General features: G+C 40.0%; 1 protein-coding gene across 1 annotated transcript in view; it reads right to left on the bottom strand.

Moving 5' to 3' along the window:
• Positions 1–19,365, bottom strand: part of LOC103515007 (26S proteasome non-ATPase regulatory subunit 1-like) — a 39,583-nt gene that overhangs the window by 9,193 nt on the left and 11,025 nt on the right. The window contains exons 3-4 of the mRNA XM_026827828.1: positions 13,659–13,796; positions 13,063–13,179 (exon numbers count right to left, since the gene is read on the bottom strand). Coding sequence (XP_026683629.1) covers positions 13,063–13,179; positions 13,659–13,796 — 255 coding nt within the window. The remainder of the gene's footprint in view (positions 1–13,062; positions 13,180–13,658; positions 13,797–19,365) is intronic.

The following is a 19,365-nucleotide window of genomic DNA, read 5'->3' as shown; positions in this document are numbered from 1 at the left end:
CGCGAGAGAGAAGAAGAAGGAGAAGGAAAAAAGAAAGAGGAGAGAGACAGGGAGGGGGGTAGAGAGAGAGAGAAGAAGACGGAAGAAAGAGAGGAGAGAGAGAGAAAGAGGAGAGGGGAGGGAGACATGAAAAAAGGGAGGGAGGGAGGGAGGGGGAGAGAGAGGGAGAGAGAGAGAGAGAGAGCAATAAAGAGGGAGCGGGAGGGAGAAAAGAAGAGAGAGATGGAGAGACAGAGGGAGGTAAATAGGTAGAGGTAGGATTTGCCACGAGTTATGCTAAAGGTACATCATGTATGTGAGTGAGAGAAAGAAAGAGAGAGAGAGAGAGAGAGGGAAAGGGAACCAAAAAAAAAAAAAAAAAAAAAAAAAAAAATAGTAATATTATAAATCATAAAAATAAAAACAACGCACATGATTTTCAATCTATAGATTTTGAAACACTAGCAAGAGAACTTTATTTTAAACTTTAGAAGTATGGAAAACACAATAATTAATTACAGTTACAATAGTATAGGTAGTTGTAGTTACACTAAGATTAAGCACTTCAAAATATTCACCTTGAAATGACTCACTCAAAATTTCGAATAATCTTCTTTTCTCCTTTTTGTACCTTTGTTAAACTGTTAGGGTATGTATATTGTATATTCAGAGTGGGGAAAAAAAAGCCAAAAGGTAAGAAGATTATTATAATTTTCCTATACCTACAACTTGTATTTTCCATGATGGAAATTAGGAAATTTGAGCTCATCCTGGTCTCTGACCTTCTAACTGAGAAGCAAAATAGATATGAAGGGAAAGTTGCTAGTGTAGTAAAGATGGGGGAGGGTTGTTTGCAAATGGAGATACTATATTGGATTTGGCACTAAATTTGTAGTCGTACATTGGATGAGGGGAATAATTATTGGATAGGTAAACTACATATTGGATGGGTAGGAACTAGGAACTAACTGCTCCATGGGGCTGTTATATTGGATAGGGGGACTAAATATTGGATGGGTAGGTACTAGGTCTTCAATGGAGGGGCTGTATTGGATAGGGGGACTAAATATTGGATGGGTAGGGATTAAGTCTCCTATGGTAGTGCTATATTGGGGAGGGGGACTAAATTTCTGGTATACTACAGGTTGGTATGCTACGACACGAAACCGTGATGCCCAATGTAGCAGATGCTTTATCGGTTCGAATTAAAAAAAAGCTGCGAAGTATCTTTATTATGGCTCAACATCTGAATAGTCTGGCTCAACATCTGAATAGAATAGGATGCAGAGACACACCCACCTGCCCACTTTGTAACCAAAATGAAAATATAGTCAATCTCAAGCATTAGATAACAACATTATTGTTTAAATAGGAAAAGTAATATTATAATACTTCCTTCTTGAGTTCCCTTCAGGCCAATTATCAGAGACACGGCCTAATTCGACACGGTCACCCATCCAAACTCTCGCCACGCTCAACGTTGCTTACCTGCTGCTTCATAACACGGGCCGGATTCTGTAGGATCTCGAAGTTGGGCTCGGGCTTCTTCTCTTCCTTCTCCTTCTGTTCCTTTTCTTTCTCCTTCTCCTTCTCTTCCTTGGCCACCTTTTCTTCGTCCTGCAAGAAAAAAAAAACATTTATTTTATTTATTTTTATCAATAAACCTAATTCTAGTCTTGGGCATTATAGGGTTAACATGTAAAATGAGGATGAGATTCATGATTATTTTCTTTTCATTTATTTATTCTGTCTTTCGGTTTGGATTCAACGTATGTTGTCCAAATTTTCGAGACTAAATGTAAATGCAGTTTCTTTGTGTTATTATGTCACAACTCAAAACTTTGGTGCTCACTGCAGCATTGTAGGATTTTTCCCAGTATCTCAATAGCTATGACATGTAAATGCGCATAGCGACCGGTGCCAGCATGGTAGGTAAACATTGGATTTTAGGATTATTGAGATATTTGGGAAAATCCTACAATGCTGCAGTGAGCACCGAAGTTGTGACACAAAGAAACTGCATTTATTTTGCATTTACATTACGATTGTAATTTAATAAAGGAAGGACGTAGCTATGACATATAAATGCGCATAGCGACCGGTGCCAGCATGGTAGGTAAACATTGGATGTTAGGATTATTGAGATATTGGGAAAGTCCTACAATGCTGCAGTGAGCACCAAAGTTGTGACATATAACAAAAAGAAACTGGATTTACATTTACATTACGATTGTAATTTAATAAAGGAAGGACGGACTAAAACGTGGGAAAAATTGGAAAGGGCAGTGGAGTTGAGAGGGAAGAATTAGAGAAAAGGGAGGGAGAAATGTGAAAGAGAAGGGAATTAAAAATAACGGACTAAAACGTGGGAAAAATTGGAAAGGGCAGTGGAGTTGAGAGGGAAGAATTAGAGAAAAGGGAGGGAGAAATGTGGAAGGGAAGGGAATTAAAAATAAATAAGGGAAGGAGGGAGTAAGTGTAAACAAACCGTTTGGTAAATTGAGTGCCGCGTCAACAAGGCAAAAATAAATTAGAAAGGAGGAGGAGGAAGAGGAGAAGGAGGAGAAGGAAAGGAGGAGCAAAAAGGGAAGGGGGAGAAAAGTTGAATGGTAATGGTAGGGCATGTTTTGCTGCTGCTTCTTATTCTTTTTCCTCTTCCCCATCTTCTTCTTCCTCTTCATTTTCCTCTCCTAACTTTTCTCTTCTTCTTCTTCTTTCTTCTCCTCCTCTTCTTGCATTTGATTGTGATATTTAATTAGGGATCGAGTTAATTAGAATTACGTGGAAGCCGCGTGTGGCTAGGGTCTATTCGGTCCCGAAAATGAAGAGAGAAGAAAGACAGGATAGGAGAAAGCCAGCCGTTCCGAGAACGAACATCATCCGTTCAGGATAAAATCCGCCCCGGGTGGGAATCGAACCCGCGGCCTAGCGCTTAAAAGGCAGCCGCGCTACCAACCAAGCTAACTGAGCTGGGGAACTCTGGATTAACTGATGAAAACTCTCTGCGGTAGGACTCAGAAAGAGGTCAAAACAAACTTTGCTTAGAGATTTCGAGCCCCTGTTGGGTCTTCTAATTTCCGATGGGTATGGGAAAAAAAATTCAGGAGGCCCAAAAAGGTCCCTCTGGGATTAAAGAGGGCCGAGTAGCATTAAATATAATAATAAGCTTGTGAACCTGAATTTCCTCTAAGTAGTAGGTAATGTTGGTACGTAATTATAAAATCTACATGATTATAATACTGCTGTGTACGTAATATAATTATGTACGGTGTAAATTTAACTCTATACCTAGCTACCATGATGAAATCCTAATGCCACGTATAACTATAACCTAAAGCCTATACATACAGTAGAACCTCGATTATTTCAACTTCCATTATTTCAACTCTCTATTATTTCAAAATCAGTTCTTTTATTTCCATATTTCAAAGGATAATACCTATCCTATCTTAGGATAGGTATCCTTTGAAATATCTTGGACGAAATCCTTAGGGCAGAGTGCCTCAGTTTGCTGCACCAGAATCATGGCGGTTCTAACTCATAGTTCACTCAAGAGAGTAGCTCTCTTAACTCACTTACTCTATTCCGGAGTTATAACTCAGCTTAGGGCAGAGTTCCTCAGTTTGCTGAACCAGAATCATGGTGGTTCTAACTCATTGACTGAATAGTTCTCTCAAAGAGCAGCTCTCTTAACTCACTCACTCTATTCCGGAGAAAAACTCTCGTTCTAACTCACCTTAGGGCAGAGTGCCTCAGTTTGCTGAACCAGAATCGTGGCGGATCTGACTCATTGAGTGAGTAGTTCACTAAAAAGAGTAGTTCTCTTAACTCACTCACTCTATTCCGGAGGAAACTCTCGTTATGACTCACCTTAGGGCAGAGTGCCTCAGTTTGCTGAACCAGAATCGTGGCGGATCTGACTCATTGAGTGAGTAGTTCACTAAAAAGAGTAGTTCTCTTAACTCACTCACTCTATTCCGGAGGAAACTCTCGTTATGACTCACCTTAGGGCAGAGTGCCTCAGTTTGCTGAACCAGAATCGTGGCGGATCTGACTCATTGAGTGAGTAGTTCACTAAAAAGAGTAGTTCTCTTAACTCACTCACTCTATTCCGGAGGAAACTCTCGTTATGACTCACCTTAGGGCAGAGTGCCTCAGTTTGCTGAACCAGAATCGTGGCGGATCTGACTCATTGAGTGAGTAGTTCACTAAAAAGAGTAGTTCTCTTAACTCACTCACTCTATTCCGGAGGAAACTCTCGTTATGACTCACCTTAGGGCAGAGTGCCTCAGTTTGCTGAACCAGAATCGTGGCGGATCTGACTCATTGAGTGAGTAGTTCTCGTCCTGAACTGCAGTCAACCATCGTGAGGACTTGAGCTTGTTCTTTTCAACTTTGAAACTTTCAGCTAAAGTGTTACAGGTCTTCGTTAACATGATACACCTATGGCGTCAAAATTTTCCCCATGTACCATAGAAAATTTCTATGGTACCTAGCTAACTACCATAGAAGTTGGGTTAATGGGAGAAGGTGAGTAGCTTGTCGCCAAGGTAAAACTCCCATCATTGAAAACTAAATAGAATGACGTTAAACCTCTCTATCAAACGAATTGTGGCATGATTCAAGTCAAACTTGTCTGGCTACCGCGGGAATCGAACCCGGGACCTTCTGTATGGCGTACTTACCTTGAGTCCTGTACCAGCACAGGCAATACCCAAAGCCATGGCAGCTCCATAGCGTACATGAGGGTTGTAGCTGTCTGCCAGGGGGCTGACAAAACTTGGACATTGCTCTGGAACTCTGTCAACAGAAGAGAGAGGTAATATTGTAAATGCCCAATCATAATAATAATGATAGTCATAAATAAATAATGATAGAGACAGGGAAAATAACTTTTACAACTTCACAGTTATGTTTTAGATTTTAGTTTATAGGTTCATCTGACATGTTGTTAGCTCGTGAGGGCATCATCAGTGATAATCTGATAAAGGAAATTCAAGTATGCAAGCTTATTTAGTACTTCCAACTTTTTTATTAATTAGAAATCATCTTTATTTAATAGTGCTGATTTATACTGCTCGCATAGGACTGAAAAGTCCCTTTACTCCAGCAGTAGGCTACTACTATTACTGTGGTCAAATTCTCCAAATATATTGAGGATAAAATTCCATACCTCGGCTGGGATTGAACCAACGCTCCCCTGTTTAAAAGGCGAACGTCTTGACCACCACACCACCGAGGCTTAACTGCACATCTAGAACACTTATTGCACATCTAGAACACTTATTAGACATCTAGAATAGGACTTTTTTCGCTTTCTTTTAAGAGGCAGAATTCTCTGGGAGGAGTTCTTCCACCCAACCACTACTTGTTTTTATGAAACATGGACTTTCTAGTCCTTCTCTGTTATTCATCACTTCTCTCATTATACGTTTACTTTTATTAATAACCATTATACCATCATGAATTTATGAGAGTTCAGTGTCATTATTTCATGGTTTTAAACCTCAGCATATTATTCATCTCTCCTCCTACTTTCTTTCTCTCCTCCTTTTCTCCCCCTCCCTTGTCCCCTATCTCTTCCCCCCTCTCCTTTATTCATTCAATCTCTCTCTCCCTCTCACTATCTCTCTCTCTCTCTCTTTTTTTTCTCTCTCCCCCTCTTTCTTTCTCTCCCTCTTTCTCTCCCTCTCCCTCTTCTCGCATAGGACTGAAAAGTCCCTTTACTCCAGCAGTAGGCTACTACTATTATTGTGGTCAAATTCTCAAATTATATTGAAGATAAAACTCCATACCTCGGCTGGGATTGAACCAACGCTCTCCTGTTTAAAAGGCGAACGTCTTTACCACCACACCACCGAGGCTTAATTGCACATCTAGAACACTTATTAGACATCTAGAATAGGACTTTTTTCGCTTTCTTTTAAGAGGTAGGATTCTCTCGAAGGAGCTCTTCCACTCAACCACTACTCTATTTATGAAGAGGACTTTCTAGTCCTTCTCTGTTATTCATCACTTCTCTCATTATACATTTACTTTTATTAATAACCATTATACCATCCTGAATTTATGAGAGTTCAGCGTCGTTATTTTATGGTTTTAAACCTCAGCATATTATTCATCTTTCCCTCTCCCTCCTCTCCTTTACTTCCTTCCTCTCTCTCTCTCTCTTCCTCTCTCTCCCCCTCTCCTTACCTCTCTCCCTCTCCCTCTCTCTTTCTTTCTCTCTCTCTTTCCCTCTTTCTCTCTCTCTCTTTCCCTCTTTCTCTCTCTCTTTCTTTCTCTCTCTCCCTCTTTCTTTCTCGGGAGAGAGAGAGAGAGCATCACATATTGGGTATTAAGACTGCTACTTTGTTACTTAAAATTTAAAATTATCAAGTATGTACATACATAGATAGCTATTGTTTTCCAGGAGGTTTGATAGAGGGAACTGTGACTGCTAAGGTGTTATCGTCCCGAAATAGAAGAGAGAAGGAAGACAGGATAGAAGAAAGCCTGTCGTTCCGAGAACGAATTTTATTTAGAATAAAGTTTGCCCTGGGTGGTAATCGAACCCGCGACCTAGCGCTTACAAGGCGGACGCGACTATCAACCAAACTAAGTAGGCTGTCTGTGAGGGCTGAACACAACTGTTGTAGCTCAAAGGGTAAAATCACGTTTCTAACTTTAAATGTTTCAAGCTTAAAGCTACAACATTATTACAAGTAGGTATGTGTATGTAACTACCTAATTACTATGTACTCTACCTATGTAGGTACATAGATATATAATTACATTACTCAGTTAAAGCTAATTGTTACAAGAGGGGGAGGAAGAGTAAAATTAAGTACCAGTCCTTTAAAACAATTAAAAACCCCATTTATTTAAATAGTAGACTAGCGTATTTTTTACTTTTTTTTTACATTTCTAACAGGAGGTGTTTTTTTTTTTTTAATAAAATGAACTTTTTGTTGAGAAAGTAGAAAAATGTTATTGCCCCTAAGGACGGGCTCCTCTATTGGGGCCCTAAAAGGGAAAACCTCTGACATTAGCCCCAATAAGCGAGGCATGTTTCAAGCTTAAAGCTACAACATTATTACAAGTAGGTATGTGTATGTAACTACCTAATTACTATGTACTCTACCTATGTAGGTACTTACATAGATATATAATTACATTACTCAGTTAAAGCTAATTGTTACAAGAGGGGGAGGAAGAGTAAAATTAAGTGCAGTCCTTTAAAACAATTAAAAACCCCATTTATTTAAATTTTAAATAGTAGACTAGCGTATTTTATTTAGCATTTCTAACAGGAGGTGTTTTTTTTTTGTTTTTTAATAAAATGAACTTTTTATTGAGAAAGTAGAAAAATGTTATTGCCCCTAAGGACGGGCACCTCTATTGAGGCCCTAAAAGGGAAAACCTCTGACTATTAGCCCCAATAAGCGAGGCCCCATAAAACAAATCCCATTACTCAAGGCCCTAAAAAACAGGCCCCTAGTGGGTAAGTTTCTAGAAAAAGAACCTTGTAAGCAAGTTCCGTAAACTAGGCCCCAATAGGCAAGTCCCTTGAACTAGGCCCTAAAAATAAAGAAACCCTATAGGACCTATGAAAAAAGCTTCAGTACGCAAGGGCCCCACGCAGGCCCTACTAATAGGCCCCCCAATAAATAAGGCCCTTTCAACACCCCTTCCTTCTCTTCTCCCTCTTTCTCTCTCTCTCTCACTTGATTCTCTTGTGAGGTGTGAAATTTAAAACTTTCTCCCGAGCAGCTTTTTATGCTGTCATAAGAAGAGAGACAAAGGGAGAGAGAGGAAGAGGGAGAGAGGAAGAGAGAGAGAGAGGGAGGTGGAGAGGAAGAAGGGAAGGGAGAGAAAGAGGAAGAGATAACAAAAGATTCTCCCAGAAGAAATTGTCTTTTTTGACGACTTTTTGGAACTTTATCTTTTTATTTTTTAGGGAGGGAGGGAGGGAGAGAGAGAGAGATAGAGAGAGAGAGGAGGAAGAAGGGAGAGATAGGGATGAGTGGGAGAGGGTAAGAAAGAGAGAGGGGGGGGGAGAAATAGAGACAGAAAGAGAGAGAGAGGGTTTGTGTTCATGGCTTAAAGTTATGAGGACAGCACAGTCAGCTCAAAGTTTTTAACTTGCCAGTTAGTGGCATGAAATATGATAGAGTGTGAGAGAGAGAAAGAAGGCGAGAAAAAGAGAGAGAGAGAGAGAGAAGGGAAGGAGAGGAATATTCGTAGTCGTAGAGAGGGGGCGAGACAGGGAAGAGGGACGAAAAGAGGGAGTACAGGAAAGAAAGGGTGAGAAGAAGAAGGAGGAAGAAAATATGGCGTAAAAGGAAAGGATTAAAACGAAAGGGGAAAAGAAAAAGAAGAGAAGGATAAAAAAAGAGGCAGAAGGAAACAAAGAGATAGAGGGAAAAATAAACATGTAGAAATGGGATGAGGAAAAGAAAAGAAAGACAAGAAGAAAGGAAATAAGTTGAGGTAAAAAGAGAAAAGGGGAAGAGAAAAGAGACAAATAGTGGGTAAGTTTCTAGAAAAAGAACCTTGTAAGCAAGTTCCGTAAACTAGGCCCCAATAGGCAAGTCCCTTGAACTAGGCCCTAAACTCCTAAAGAAACCCTGTAGGACCTATAAAAAAAGCTTCAGTACGCAAGGGCCCCTCGCAGGCCCTACTAATAGGCCCCCAATAAATAAGGCCCTTTCAACACTCCTTCCTTCTCCAAAAGTCTACTGACATCAATCAATTTCCTATCAATTTAATTATTTAAATACCTATAACATCTTGTTCAAGGATCCCTGGCATCAAGAACTCATCTTTGTCCTTCTGTCTACTGTTTCCAGGAATTTCTCACCCCTTCGTCTCCAACTCAGATGAGCACCTCCAAATTCTTCATCTGTTCTATTCGCACTCGTTGGAAACAATTCGAATACGATTGGAAGTACTTGTTCGCCATTTTGTTTATCGGGGCGGGTGGTGTGGGCAACATTCTGGTGTGCTTGGCCGTCTGTTTGGACAAATCTCTGCAGAATGTGACCAACTATTTTCTTCTGTCGCTGGCCCTGGCGGATTTGCTGGTCAGCGTCCTCGTGATGCCCCTGGGAGCCATTCCGGGATTCTTTGGTGAGTGAAAAACGAGATACTTGATTAAAGACTCGGTAACTTTGCGAAGGTCCATTTTAACTATTGGGTTGTATGGAAAACGAATACTACTTCACTTTTTGTGTTTTCAGCTCCCATGGCGTAGTGGTCACTGCGCTCGCTATTTACAGCTCTTGTGGTTTCGGGTACATAAGGCGTGTTTGGAAAGTTTGATGTTTCTCATCCAGCTTTGGGTTTATTTTCGTTTTTTTCAATTTTCTTTATTAACTCGCGTTCTTCCTCGTCTTTCTCCCCTTTTTCGCGTCTTCGGCAGTGGCAGTTCATCTGGAAGTATTTTCATCAAGGTCGGAGAACTCAAAAGCGTAGGACGTTTGTGTTGTACATTCTCGGGTATTTCTGTCTTTTGTAGTTTATGTTTCTAAAAATAACTCCCTTTGAGGCATAACTTCTCCAAGCACCTGTAGCGTTCCATACCCTTTTTCTGTTTTCTACACATCAGGAATCCATTCTTCGAAATATAAAAATATAATGAGAAACAGACAAAGGAATATGAAATTCCTCTCAATGTAGAGACTAGAGAGCGTTTCGAACAAGTACGGCCAAATATAAGAACGCTTGTTGGAATTTCGACGGCAAATATGAATGTAAAGGCACCCACACAGCAAGTACATATAGACATAGCACACATGTGCAGTACATAACGTACAGACATACGTACATAGGTACGTAGAAACACATAAATAGGTACAGTATGTACTATGTAGGTTATGTGAGCTTTCGAGGAAAGTGACCGACAGTACATAGACATAGCACACATGTGCAGTACATAACGTACAGACATACGTACATAGGTACGTAGAAACACATAAATAGGTACAGTATGCAGGTTATGTGAGCTTTCGAGGAAAGTGACCGACTGGTGAAAAATTGCCAGTAAGATCAGGTACTTATAAACTGCACTCTACGAATAAACTACGAATTTCTTTGGCGAAATTGGGGTTATTGTTTGGGTAATAATGATAACACATTGTTTGGGTAATAATGATAACCATGAAGAAATGGGGAAAAAACAACTATTTAGCATAGAACAACTACGCTCCAAACGTAGATTTTTGAGAGTACATGACTGCGTGGCCCTTGAACACATTGTCAAACAGGCAAATTTTGAGGAAAAAAAAAAAAAAAAAAAAATGAAGGGTGAGAACTGGGATGGGTAGAGGGAGGGGGGGGTGAAATTAAGCGCAAAATTTTGATTGGAAATTGACCACGAAAAAAGGCGAGCAGGAAGGAGGGAGTGGGAGGAAAATAATCAGGGGAGTGGGAGAAATTAATTACAAAGAAGGACAGGGAGGGAAAGGAATAGGGTGAGGGAAAATGAACAAAATAGAAGAAAAGGGAGGAGGAGAGAGAGAAGAGGGGAAGAGGGAAATAAACAGAAAGAAGGAAAAAGAAGACTAGGTGGTAGATAAAGTAGATACCTATACTAACCACCAATAGCATTTTTCCAACTAATATTTATTTTAACCCGAACCCCTACTGGCGATGGCGGTTTCCACTAACGGCTAACCCAATATTATAATGGTCATTTTTGTACAGGATGGTGAAATAATTCTGCGACAGATTTCTTTTCGCTAAGTGAGACCTTGGGACTTTTTGAAGACAACCCTGTAGATTGAGAAATCCAAAAAGTCGCTCGAGTTTCGTTATGGCAAGAAGTTGAGTTTGCTAGACTGACCTGTCTTACACAGGAATGGGAGGCAGGGGAAGAGAGGGAGAGAGAGAGAGGGGGATAGGAGGAGGGGAGAAAAAAATCGAGGGAGGGAAATATAAAATAAGGAGAAAACGAGAAAGAGGGATAGAAAGAGAGGAAGAAAAATAGAGAGAGAGAGAAAGAGAGAGAGGGAGGAGGGAGGAGAAATAAAGATGAGAAGGTTAAAAAGCAATGATAGAGACAGAAAGACAGAAGAAAATGAGAAAAAAATATTAGTATTTATTTTTCAATATTGATATTTACCTTCTCTCTCTAACCCCCTCCCCCCTCTATATTTTAACAAGAGGGGAAAAGGGAGAGAGAGAAAGAGAGAGAGAGAGAGAGAAAGAAAGAGAGAAAAGATATGAGAGGGAGTGAGGGAGGGACAAAAAGAACAAGTTGTCATCCACATGTGTAAATTATCTAAATGGAAAGGAAATAGAGAAAGAAAGAGAGAGAACCTATCAAGTGATGAAATTCATGCTCTCTCCCTCCCTCCTTCTTCTCCTCTCTCTCTTTCTTTCCTTCTCTCTCTTTTCTTTCTCTCTCCTCTGCTACTCTACTCTCTGTCTCTCTCACTCTCTCCTCCTTCTCTCGCCCTCTCCTCTTTTGCTCCGCTCTCTCTCTCTCTCTCTCTCTCACTCACTCTTCTCTTCTTACTCTTCTCTCTCTTTCTCACTTCTCTCCCTTTCTCTAACCATTCTCTCTTTCTCATATCCCCCTAACCTTTGATCTATTTTAATACAAGCATGTTCTACTTTTGGTATGTTTTCTTCTTTATTTGTATTCTATTCTATTCTATTCTACTTCTTATTCTATTCTGAAAAGGAGGAGGAGGAGGAGGAGGAGGAGGAGGAGGAGGAGGAAGAGGAGGATGAGGAGAAGGAGAAGGAAAGGAGGAGCCAGAAGGGAAGGGAGAGAAAAGTTCAACGGTAATGGTAGGGCATGTTTTGCTGCTGCTTCTTCTTCTTCCTCTCCATATTCTTATTCTTTTTCCTCTTCCCCATCTTCTTCTTCCTCTCCATTTTCTTCATTTCTCCCTTTTCCCTTATTCTTCCTTCTCCTCCTCCTCTTCTTGCATTTGATTGTGATTTTTAATTAGGGATCGAGTTAATTAGAATTACGTGGAAGCCGCGTGTGGCTATGAACTATTCGGTCCCCAAAAATGCTCCTCTTGCTTATAAAAAAGAGGGAGACCCAAATAACACCTAAAGGTTATTGCAGAATTGCAGTGACATTAAACATTGAACTCCTTAATGGCGGATCTTACCACTGAAAGTTAACACAGTGTAAAGGGGTTTCTTTGACGTTACCCATTTGATCTACACAGGTCAGTATTTCTTAAACTCTGGATTAACTGACGAAAACTCTCTGTTTTAAGATTCGGTAAGAGGTCAAAAAGAAAATTTGCTTAGAGATTTTGAGCCCCCATTAAGCCATGAGAAAAATTCCTGTTGGCCATGGGAAAAATTATTCACAGGGCCCTAAATGTCCCTCTGGGATTAAAGAGGGCCGAGTAGCATTAAATATAATAATAAACTTGTGAACCTGAATTTCCTCTAAGTAGTAGGTAATGTTGGTACGTAATTATAAAATCTACATGATTATAATACTGCTGTGTACGTAATATAATTATGTACGGTGTAAATTTAACTCTATACCTAGCTACCATGATGAAATCCTAATGCCACGTATAACTATAACCTAAAGCCTATACATACAGTAGAACCTCGATTATTTCAACTTCCATTATTTCAACTCTCTATTATTTCAAAATCAGTTCTTTTATTTCCATATTTCAAAGGATAATACCTATCCTATCTTAGGATAGGTATCCTTTGAAATATCTTGGACGAAATCCTTAGGGCAGAGTGCCTCAGTTTGCTGCACCAGAATCATGGCGGTTCTAACTCATAGTTCACTCAAGAGAGTAGCTCTCTTAACTCACTTACTCTATTCCGGAGTTATAACTCAGCTTAGGGCAGAGTTCCTCAGTTTGCTGAACCAGAATCATGGTGGTTCTAACTCATTGACTGAATAGTTCTCTCAAAGAGCAGCTCTCTTAACTCACTCACTCTATTCCGGAGAAAAACTCTCGTTCTAACTCACCTTAGGGCAGAGTGCCTCAGTTTGCTGAACCAGAATCGTGGCGGATCTGACTCATTGAGTGAGTAGTTCACTAAAAAGAGTAGTTCTCTTAACTCACTCACTCTATTCCGGAGGAAACTCTCGTTATGACTCACCTTAGGGCAGAGTGCCTCAGTTTGCTGAACCAGGATCATGGCGGAAGCTATCAACGCTCCCTGGCGGACAAAACTGACAGGATCATTCGTCATCGGCTCCAGGAGAGCCAGGGCTTCCTGAAATACAAGATAAGGAACATTAGATTCTTGAAGATCCATCTCTAAAGGTAGGATCACACGATATGGTAGAGAGACATATAGGTAAATCTGACGATACACCAGGGTGATGGTCTCTAGCCATGTTTAATTGGCTCGTCCTGAACTGCAGTCAACCATCGTGAGGACTTGAGCTTGTTCTTTTCAACTTTGAAACTTTCAGCTAAAGTGTTACAGGTCTTCGTTAACATGATACACCTATGGCGTCAAAATTTTCCCCATGTACCATAGAAAATTTCTATGGTACCTAGCTAACTACCATAGAAGTTGGGTTAATGGGAGAAGGTGAGTAGCTTGTCGCCAAGGTAAAACTCCCATCATTGAAAACTAAATAGAATGACGTTAAACCTCTCTATCAAACGAATTGTGGCATGATTCAAGTCAAACTTGTCTGGCTACCGCGGGAATCGAACCCGGGACCTTCTGTATGGCGTACTTACCTTGAGTCCTGTACCAGCACAGGCAATACCCAAAGCCATGGCAGCTCCATAGCGTACATGAGGGTTGTAGCTGTCTGCCAGGGGGCTGACAAAACTTGGACATTGCTCTGGAACTCTGTCAACAGAAGAGAGAGGTAATATTGTAAATGCCCAATCATAATAATAATGATAGTCATAAATAAATAATGATAGAGACAGGGAAAATAACTTTTACAACTTCACAGTTATGTTTTAGATTTTAGTTTATAGGTTCATCTGACATGTTGTTAGCTCGTGAGGGCATCATCAGTGATAATCTGATAATGCTTATTTATACTGCTCGCATAGGACTGAAAAGTCCCTTTACTCCAGCAGTAGGCTACTACTATTACTGTGGTCAAATTCTCCAAATATATTGAGGATAAAATTCCATACCTCGGCTGGGATTGAACCAACGCTCTCCTGTTTAAAAGGCGAACGTCTTTACCACCACACCACCGAGGCTTAATTGCACATCTAGAACACTTATTAGACATCTAGAATAGGACTTTTTTCGCTTTCTTTTAAGAGGTAGGATTCTCTCGAAGGAGCTCTTCCACTCAACCACTACTCTATTTATGAAGAGGACTTTCTAGTCCTTCTCTGTTATTCATCACTTCTCTCATTATACATTTACTTTTATTAATAACCATTATACCATCCTGAATTTATGAGAGTTCAGCGTCGTTATTTTATGGTTTTAAACCTCAGCATATTATTCATCTTTCCCTCTCCCTCCTCTCCTTTACTTCCTTCCTCTCTCTCTCTCTCTTCCTCTCTCTCCCCCTCTCCTTACCTCTCTCCCTCTCCCTCTCTCTTTCTTTCTCTCTCTCTTTCCCTCTTTCTCTCTCTCTCTTTCCCTCTTTCTCTCTCTCTTTCTTTCTCTCTCTCCCTCTTTCTTTCTCTCTCTCTCTCTCTCACTTGATTCTCTTGTGAGGTGTGAAATTTAAAACTTTCTCCCGAGCAGAGAGGGGAAGAGGGAGGGGGAGGGGGAGAGGGAGAGAGAGAGAGAGAGAGAGAGAGAGAGAGAGGTGGAGAGGAAGAAGGGAAGGGAGAGAAAGAGGAAGAGATAACAAAAGATTCTCCCAGAAGAAATTGTGTTTTTTGACGACTTTTTGGAACTTTATCTTTTTATTTTTTAGGGAGAGGAGAGAGAGAGAGAGAGAGAGAGAGAGAGAGAGAGAATGGGAAAGGGAGACTTGGATGGGTGGGAGAGGGTAAGAAAGAGAGAGAGGGGGGGTGAGAAATAGAGACAGAGAGAGAGGGGTTTGTGTTCATGGCTTAAAGTTATGAGGACAGCACAGTCAGCTCAAAGTTTTTAACTTGCCAGTTAGTGGCATGAAATATGATGGAGTGTGAGAGAGAGAAAGAAGGCGAGAAAAAGAGAGAGAGAGAAGGGAAGAAGAGGAATATTTGTAGTCGTAGAGAGGGGGCGAGACAGGGAAGAGGGACGAAAAGAGGGAGTACAGGAAAGAAAGGGTGAGAAGAAGAAGAAGGAGGAAGAAAATATGGCGTAAAAGGAAAGGATTAAAACGAAAGAGGAAAAGAAAAAGAAGAGAAGGATAAAAAAAGAGGCAGAAGGAAACAAAGAGATAGAGGGAAAAAGAAACATGTAAAAATGGGATGAGGAAAAGAAAAGAAAGTCAGAGAAAGACAAGAATAAAGGAAATAAGTTGAGGTAAAAAGAGAAAAGGGGAAGAGAAAAGAGACAAAGGAGAGGGGAAGAGAAAAGAGACAAAGGAGAAGGGGAAAGAAATAAGAGAAAGACAAGAAGAAAGGAAAGAGGAAAGTTGAATTAAAAGGAGAAAAGGAGAAATTTCCTGAAGAGATCAAAGGAAAGGAGGGGAAAGAAATAAGAAAAAGACAAAAAGAAAGGAATGAGGAAAGTTGAATTAAAAGGAGAAAAGGAGAAATTTCCTGAAGAGATCAAAGGAAAGGAGGGGAAAGAAAAAAGAGAGAGACAAGAAGAAAGGAAAGAGGAAAGTTGAATTAAAAGGAGAAAAGGGGAGGAAAGAAGAGATCAAAGGAAGGGAGGGGAAAGAAAAAAGAGAGAGACAAAAAGAAAGGAAAGAGGAAAGTTGAATTAAAAGGAGAAATTTCCTGAGGATCAAAGCAAAGGAGGGGAAAAAAAGTAGACAATGTATAGATGACATTATGATGTTGAATATTTCAAGTAGTGGTATCCCATTCATTGACACAGGTGTTGAGTGTTATATGATGGGGGGTGCACCCTAATGACTTCTACTACACGGGAGCTTTGTGTTTCAGATGTGGGGTGCACCTACTTTTCGACTCACAACTGATTCTTCTTCGTGTATTATCATTGCGACCAGGTGGGGTCGGCATATTTCGTTTTGGGGTCCCTAGAGCCTAAATCCAAAGTTTCAGCCATTGGTCCGTGTGTGTGTCTGTCTGTAAACAAAATATCTCGAGAATGGTAAGAGCAAGAGAGTTGAAATTTGGTATGTAGCTGTCAATTCTAGCAAATATTTTGCGATTAGATGCTGCACGCCGTTCCTACCTCATCTCTCTTCATTTGGTGGATTTCTCTCAGTAAGATGAAAATTTTTGAAGACTTTATTTTCATTGATGGTCCCGTTTTACATCACTTTTTTTGTGGGCCAGAAAAACATGGAACCCGTGACCTTCTGCATGGCAGTCGCGTTACCACTGGCCCAACCGTTTCTCTTTAGAGAGAGCATTGCGCGAGTCATGAAATCCTGTTAGATTCATTAGATAATATAATAATATCACCGGGGAGGGAGGGGAGGGGGAATAGAATAATATACAGTTTTCCACTATATTTTATTCACGAGCAAGGAACAATTACAAAAGTACAGGGTGTCGTAGAAAATTTGAAACCCAGGAAGGGTGGTAACCTAGGTATTTTACAAGTAGTACGATACTTTTTTTTTCCTTCTAGGCGCTTTAACACTAGGGTATTAGGGTCGGTCGCGCCGAAACTTTAACTTTGATTGCCATCACATAGAAGAGTCTTTGTAAGAAAACACAAAGGATGAATGAAGTGTACAATATCAACTGATGAAATTGTTCCTTCTCTCTCCCTATTCTACTATTGACTAATCTATTAAGTTTTGAGCTAATATTACCCCTCCAAAGAGATGGGATAAAAACCTCCTTCCTAATGAAGGCCAGATAAGGAGGGGGAAATAAAAAATAGAGAGGATGAATGGGAGGGGAAAAAATAGTTATAGGGAGGGAAGAAAATTACATAGACATGGCGTAGTGGTCACTGCGCTCGCCTTGCACGCGGGAGACCCGGGTTCGATTCCCGGCGGTTTTTTTTTTTTTTTTTTTCGTTTGCCATTTCGGTCTGCCATCCTAAGATGAACTTGATCCTGTCATTTTGAAGGACGTCTTTTCCCAAAAAGTATATCTGTACTCAGTGGAAAATTGAAGAGGAAGAAGGTAATGATTATTTGAATAGAATGGTAAAATCTACCTAACAAGTTTATCTTTTAATGCCCTGATGCCCTCCCCATTCAATTCAAAAGAACACATCAACCACCCTGTATAAACCAACCACATATGACAGAAGTATCATGTGGCATAGGTATATCATATAGATCTCACGATATGAGAGAGAGAGAAAGAGAGAGAGCAGCGGGGGGAAAAATTACTAGAAAAAAAGAACGGTGAAAAATCATCTGCTGTATCGGATTTCGCGATTATGTTCGCGGATGTCGCGATTATGTTCGCGGATGTCGCGATTATGTTCGCGGATTTCGCGATTATGTTCGCGGATGTCGCGATTATGTTCGCGGATTTCGCGACTATGTTCGCGGATTTGGCGATTATGTTCGCGGATTTCGCGATTTTGTTCGCGGATTTGGCGATTATGTTCGCGGATTTCTCGATTATGTTCGCGGATTTGGCGATTATGTTCGCGGATTTCGCGATTTTGTTCGCGGATTTGGCGATTATGTTCGCGGATTTCTATGTTTCGCGATTTTGTTCGCGGATTTCGCGATTATGTTCGCGGATTTCGCGATTATGTTCGCGGATTTCGCGATTATGTTCACGGATTTTATGTTCGCGGATTTCGCGATTATGTTCGCGGATTTCGCGATTATGTTCGCGGATTTGGCGATTTTGTACGCGGATTTCGTGACTATGTTCGCGGATTTCGCGATTATGTTCGCGGATTTCGCGATTTTGTTCGCGGATTTCGCGATTATGTTCGCGGATTTTGTGATTATGATGTTCGCGGATTTCGCGATTATGTTCGCGGATTTCGCGATTATGTTCGCGGATTTCGCGATTATGTTCGCGGATTTTTGTTCGCGGATTTTGCGATTATGCTCGCGGATTTCGCGATTATGTTCGCGGATTTGGTGATTTTGTTCGCGGATTTCATGTCGGATTTCGCGATTATGTTCGCGGATTTCGCGATTTTGTTCGCGGATTTGGCGATTATGTTCGCGGATTTCGCGATTTAGTTCGCGGATTTCGCGATTTAGTTCGCGGATTTGGCGATTTATGTTCGCGGATGTCGCGATTATGTTCGCGGATGTCGCGATTATGTTCGCGGATTTGGCGATTATGTTCGCGGATTTGGCGATTATGTTCGCGGATATGGCAGAAATTTAAAAGAGAACTTAAATTATTTTTACTAAACCATAAACCGAATATTGAAGTATCTAAATATATCTAAGCACCTCCAAACTAGTACAAATATCCCAAGTTCAGTTTATTTATACCTAGAAAATAGTTTCAAGTTTCGATAGATTCTAAAATTCTTCTTTTTTTTACCTATTACTTACCTCTATTATTATTATTATTATTTGTTTTTTATTTTTATTTTTTCCTTACCTATTACCTATCTATTATTTTGTTAATTTCTTATTATTCTAAACTTACAGCTTTTTATATATTTCCAACTACCTACAATTTATTACTTTTTACTTCTCTAGTATAACGAGAAAATACCTATTGTTCTACACTATTTTTCATTATTTTTCATATTTAAGTAAAACTTTTTTTTTTCTTCTTCTTCTTAATTTACATCTCTTAAGTGCGATATACCTACATACATCTACTCCTTTATTGAGATATTGGGAAAAATCCTACAATGCTGCAGTGAGCACCAAAGTTGTGACATAATAACACAAAGAAACTGCATTTACATTTGCATTTTTGTGTTTTCCTTTTTTTTTCGTTTTCCATACAACCTAATAGGGAAAACGAGATTTTGGAATTTCCAGATGTGTCTTATGACTCTTATGGCTACAAAAACCAAGTTTTTGCTTTATGCTCATGTATTTATACCGAAGATATCGTAATGACTTCTTAATTTGACTTCTTCTTAATTTACGTAATGACTTCTTCTTAATTTACATCTCTTAAGTGCGATATACCTACATACATCTACTCCCGAATCACAAATCAAAAGGACTTTATCCCCTTTATAGAGTCCTTTTAGTGTGATCGGTATTGTTGATAGTTAAAAAATGGTTTTGTCAGATGTGGAGTGTGGACGGTGCGGACTGACGGTCCGTATGGTCCGCACTTCAAAGTCTGACAAAATCAACGAGAAAAAAAAAAAAAAACATACATTAGATAGATACCAAATAGAAAAAATAAAAATGTAATTGTCAGCTAGTTTTAAGACCTATCTTTATGTATATTATTATCACAATAAAATCAACATTTATTTACAATTTACAAT

The sequence above is a fragment of the Diaphorina citri genome, unplaced genomic scaffold, assembly GCF_000475195.1.
Source record: "Diaphorina citri unplaced genomic scaffold, Diaci psyllid genome assembly version 1.1 scaffold1257, whole genome shotgun sequence".
In the NCBI taxonomy this organism is placed as follows: domain Eukaryota; kingdom Metazoa; phylum Arthropoda; class Insecta; order Hemiptera; family Psyllidae; genus Diaphorina; species Diaphorina citri.
The sequence above is the reverse complement of the archived record's forward strand: the minus strand, read 5'-3'. Positions and strand labels throughout refer to the sequence as shown.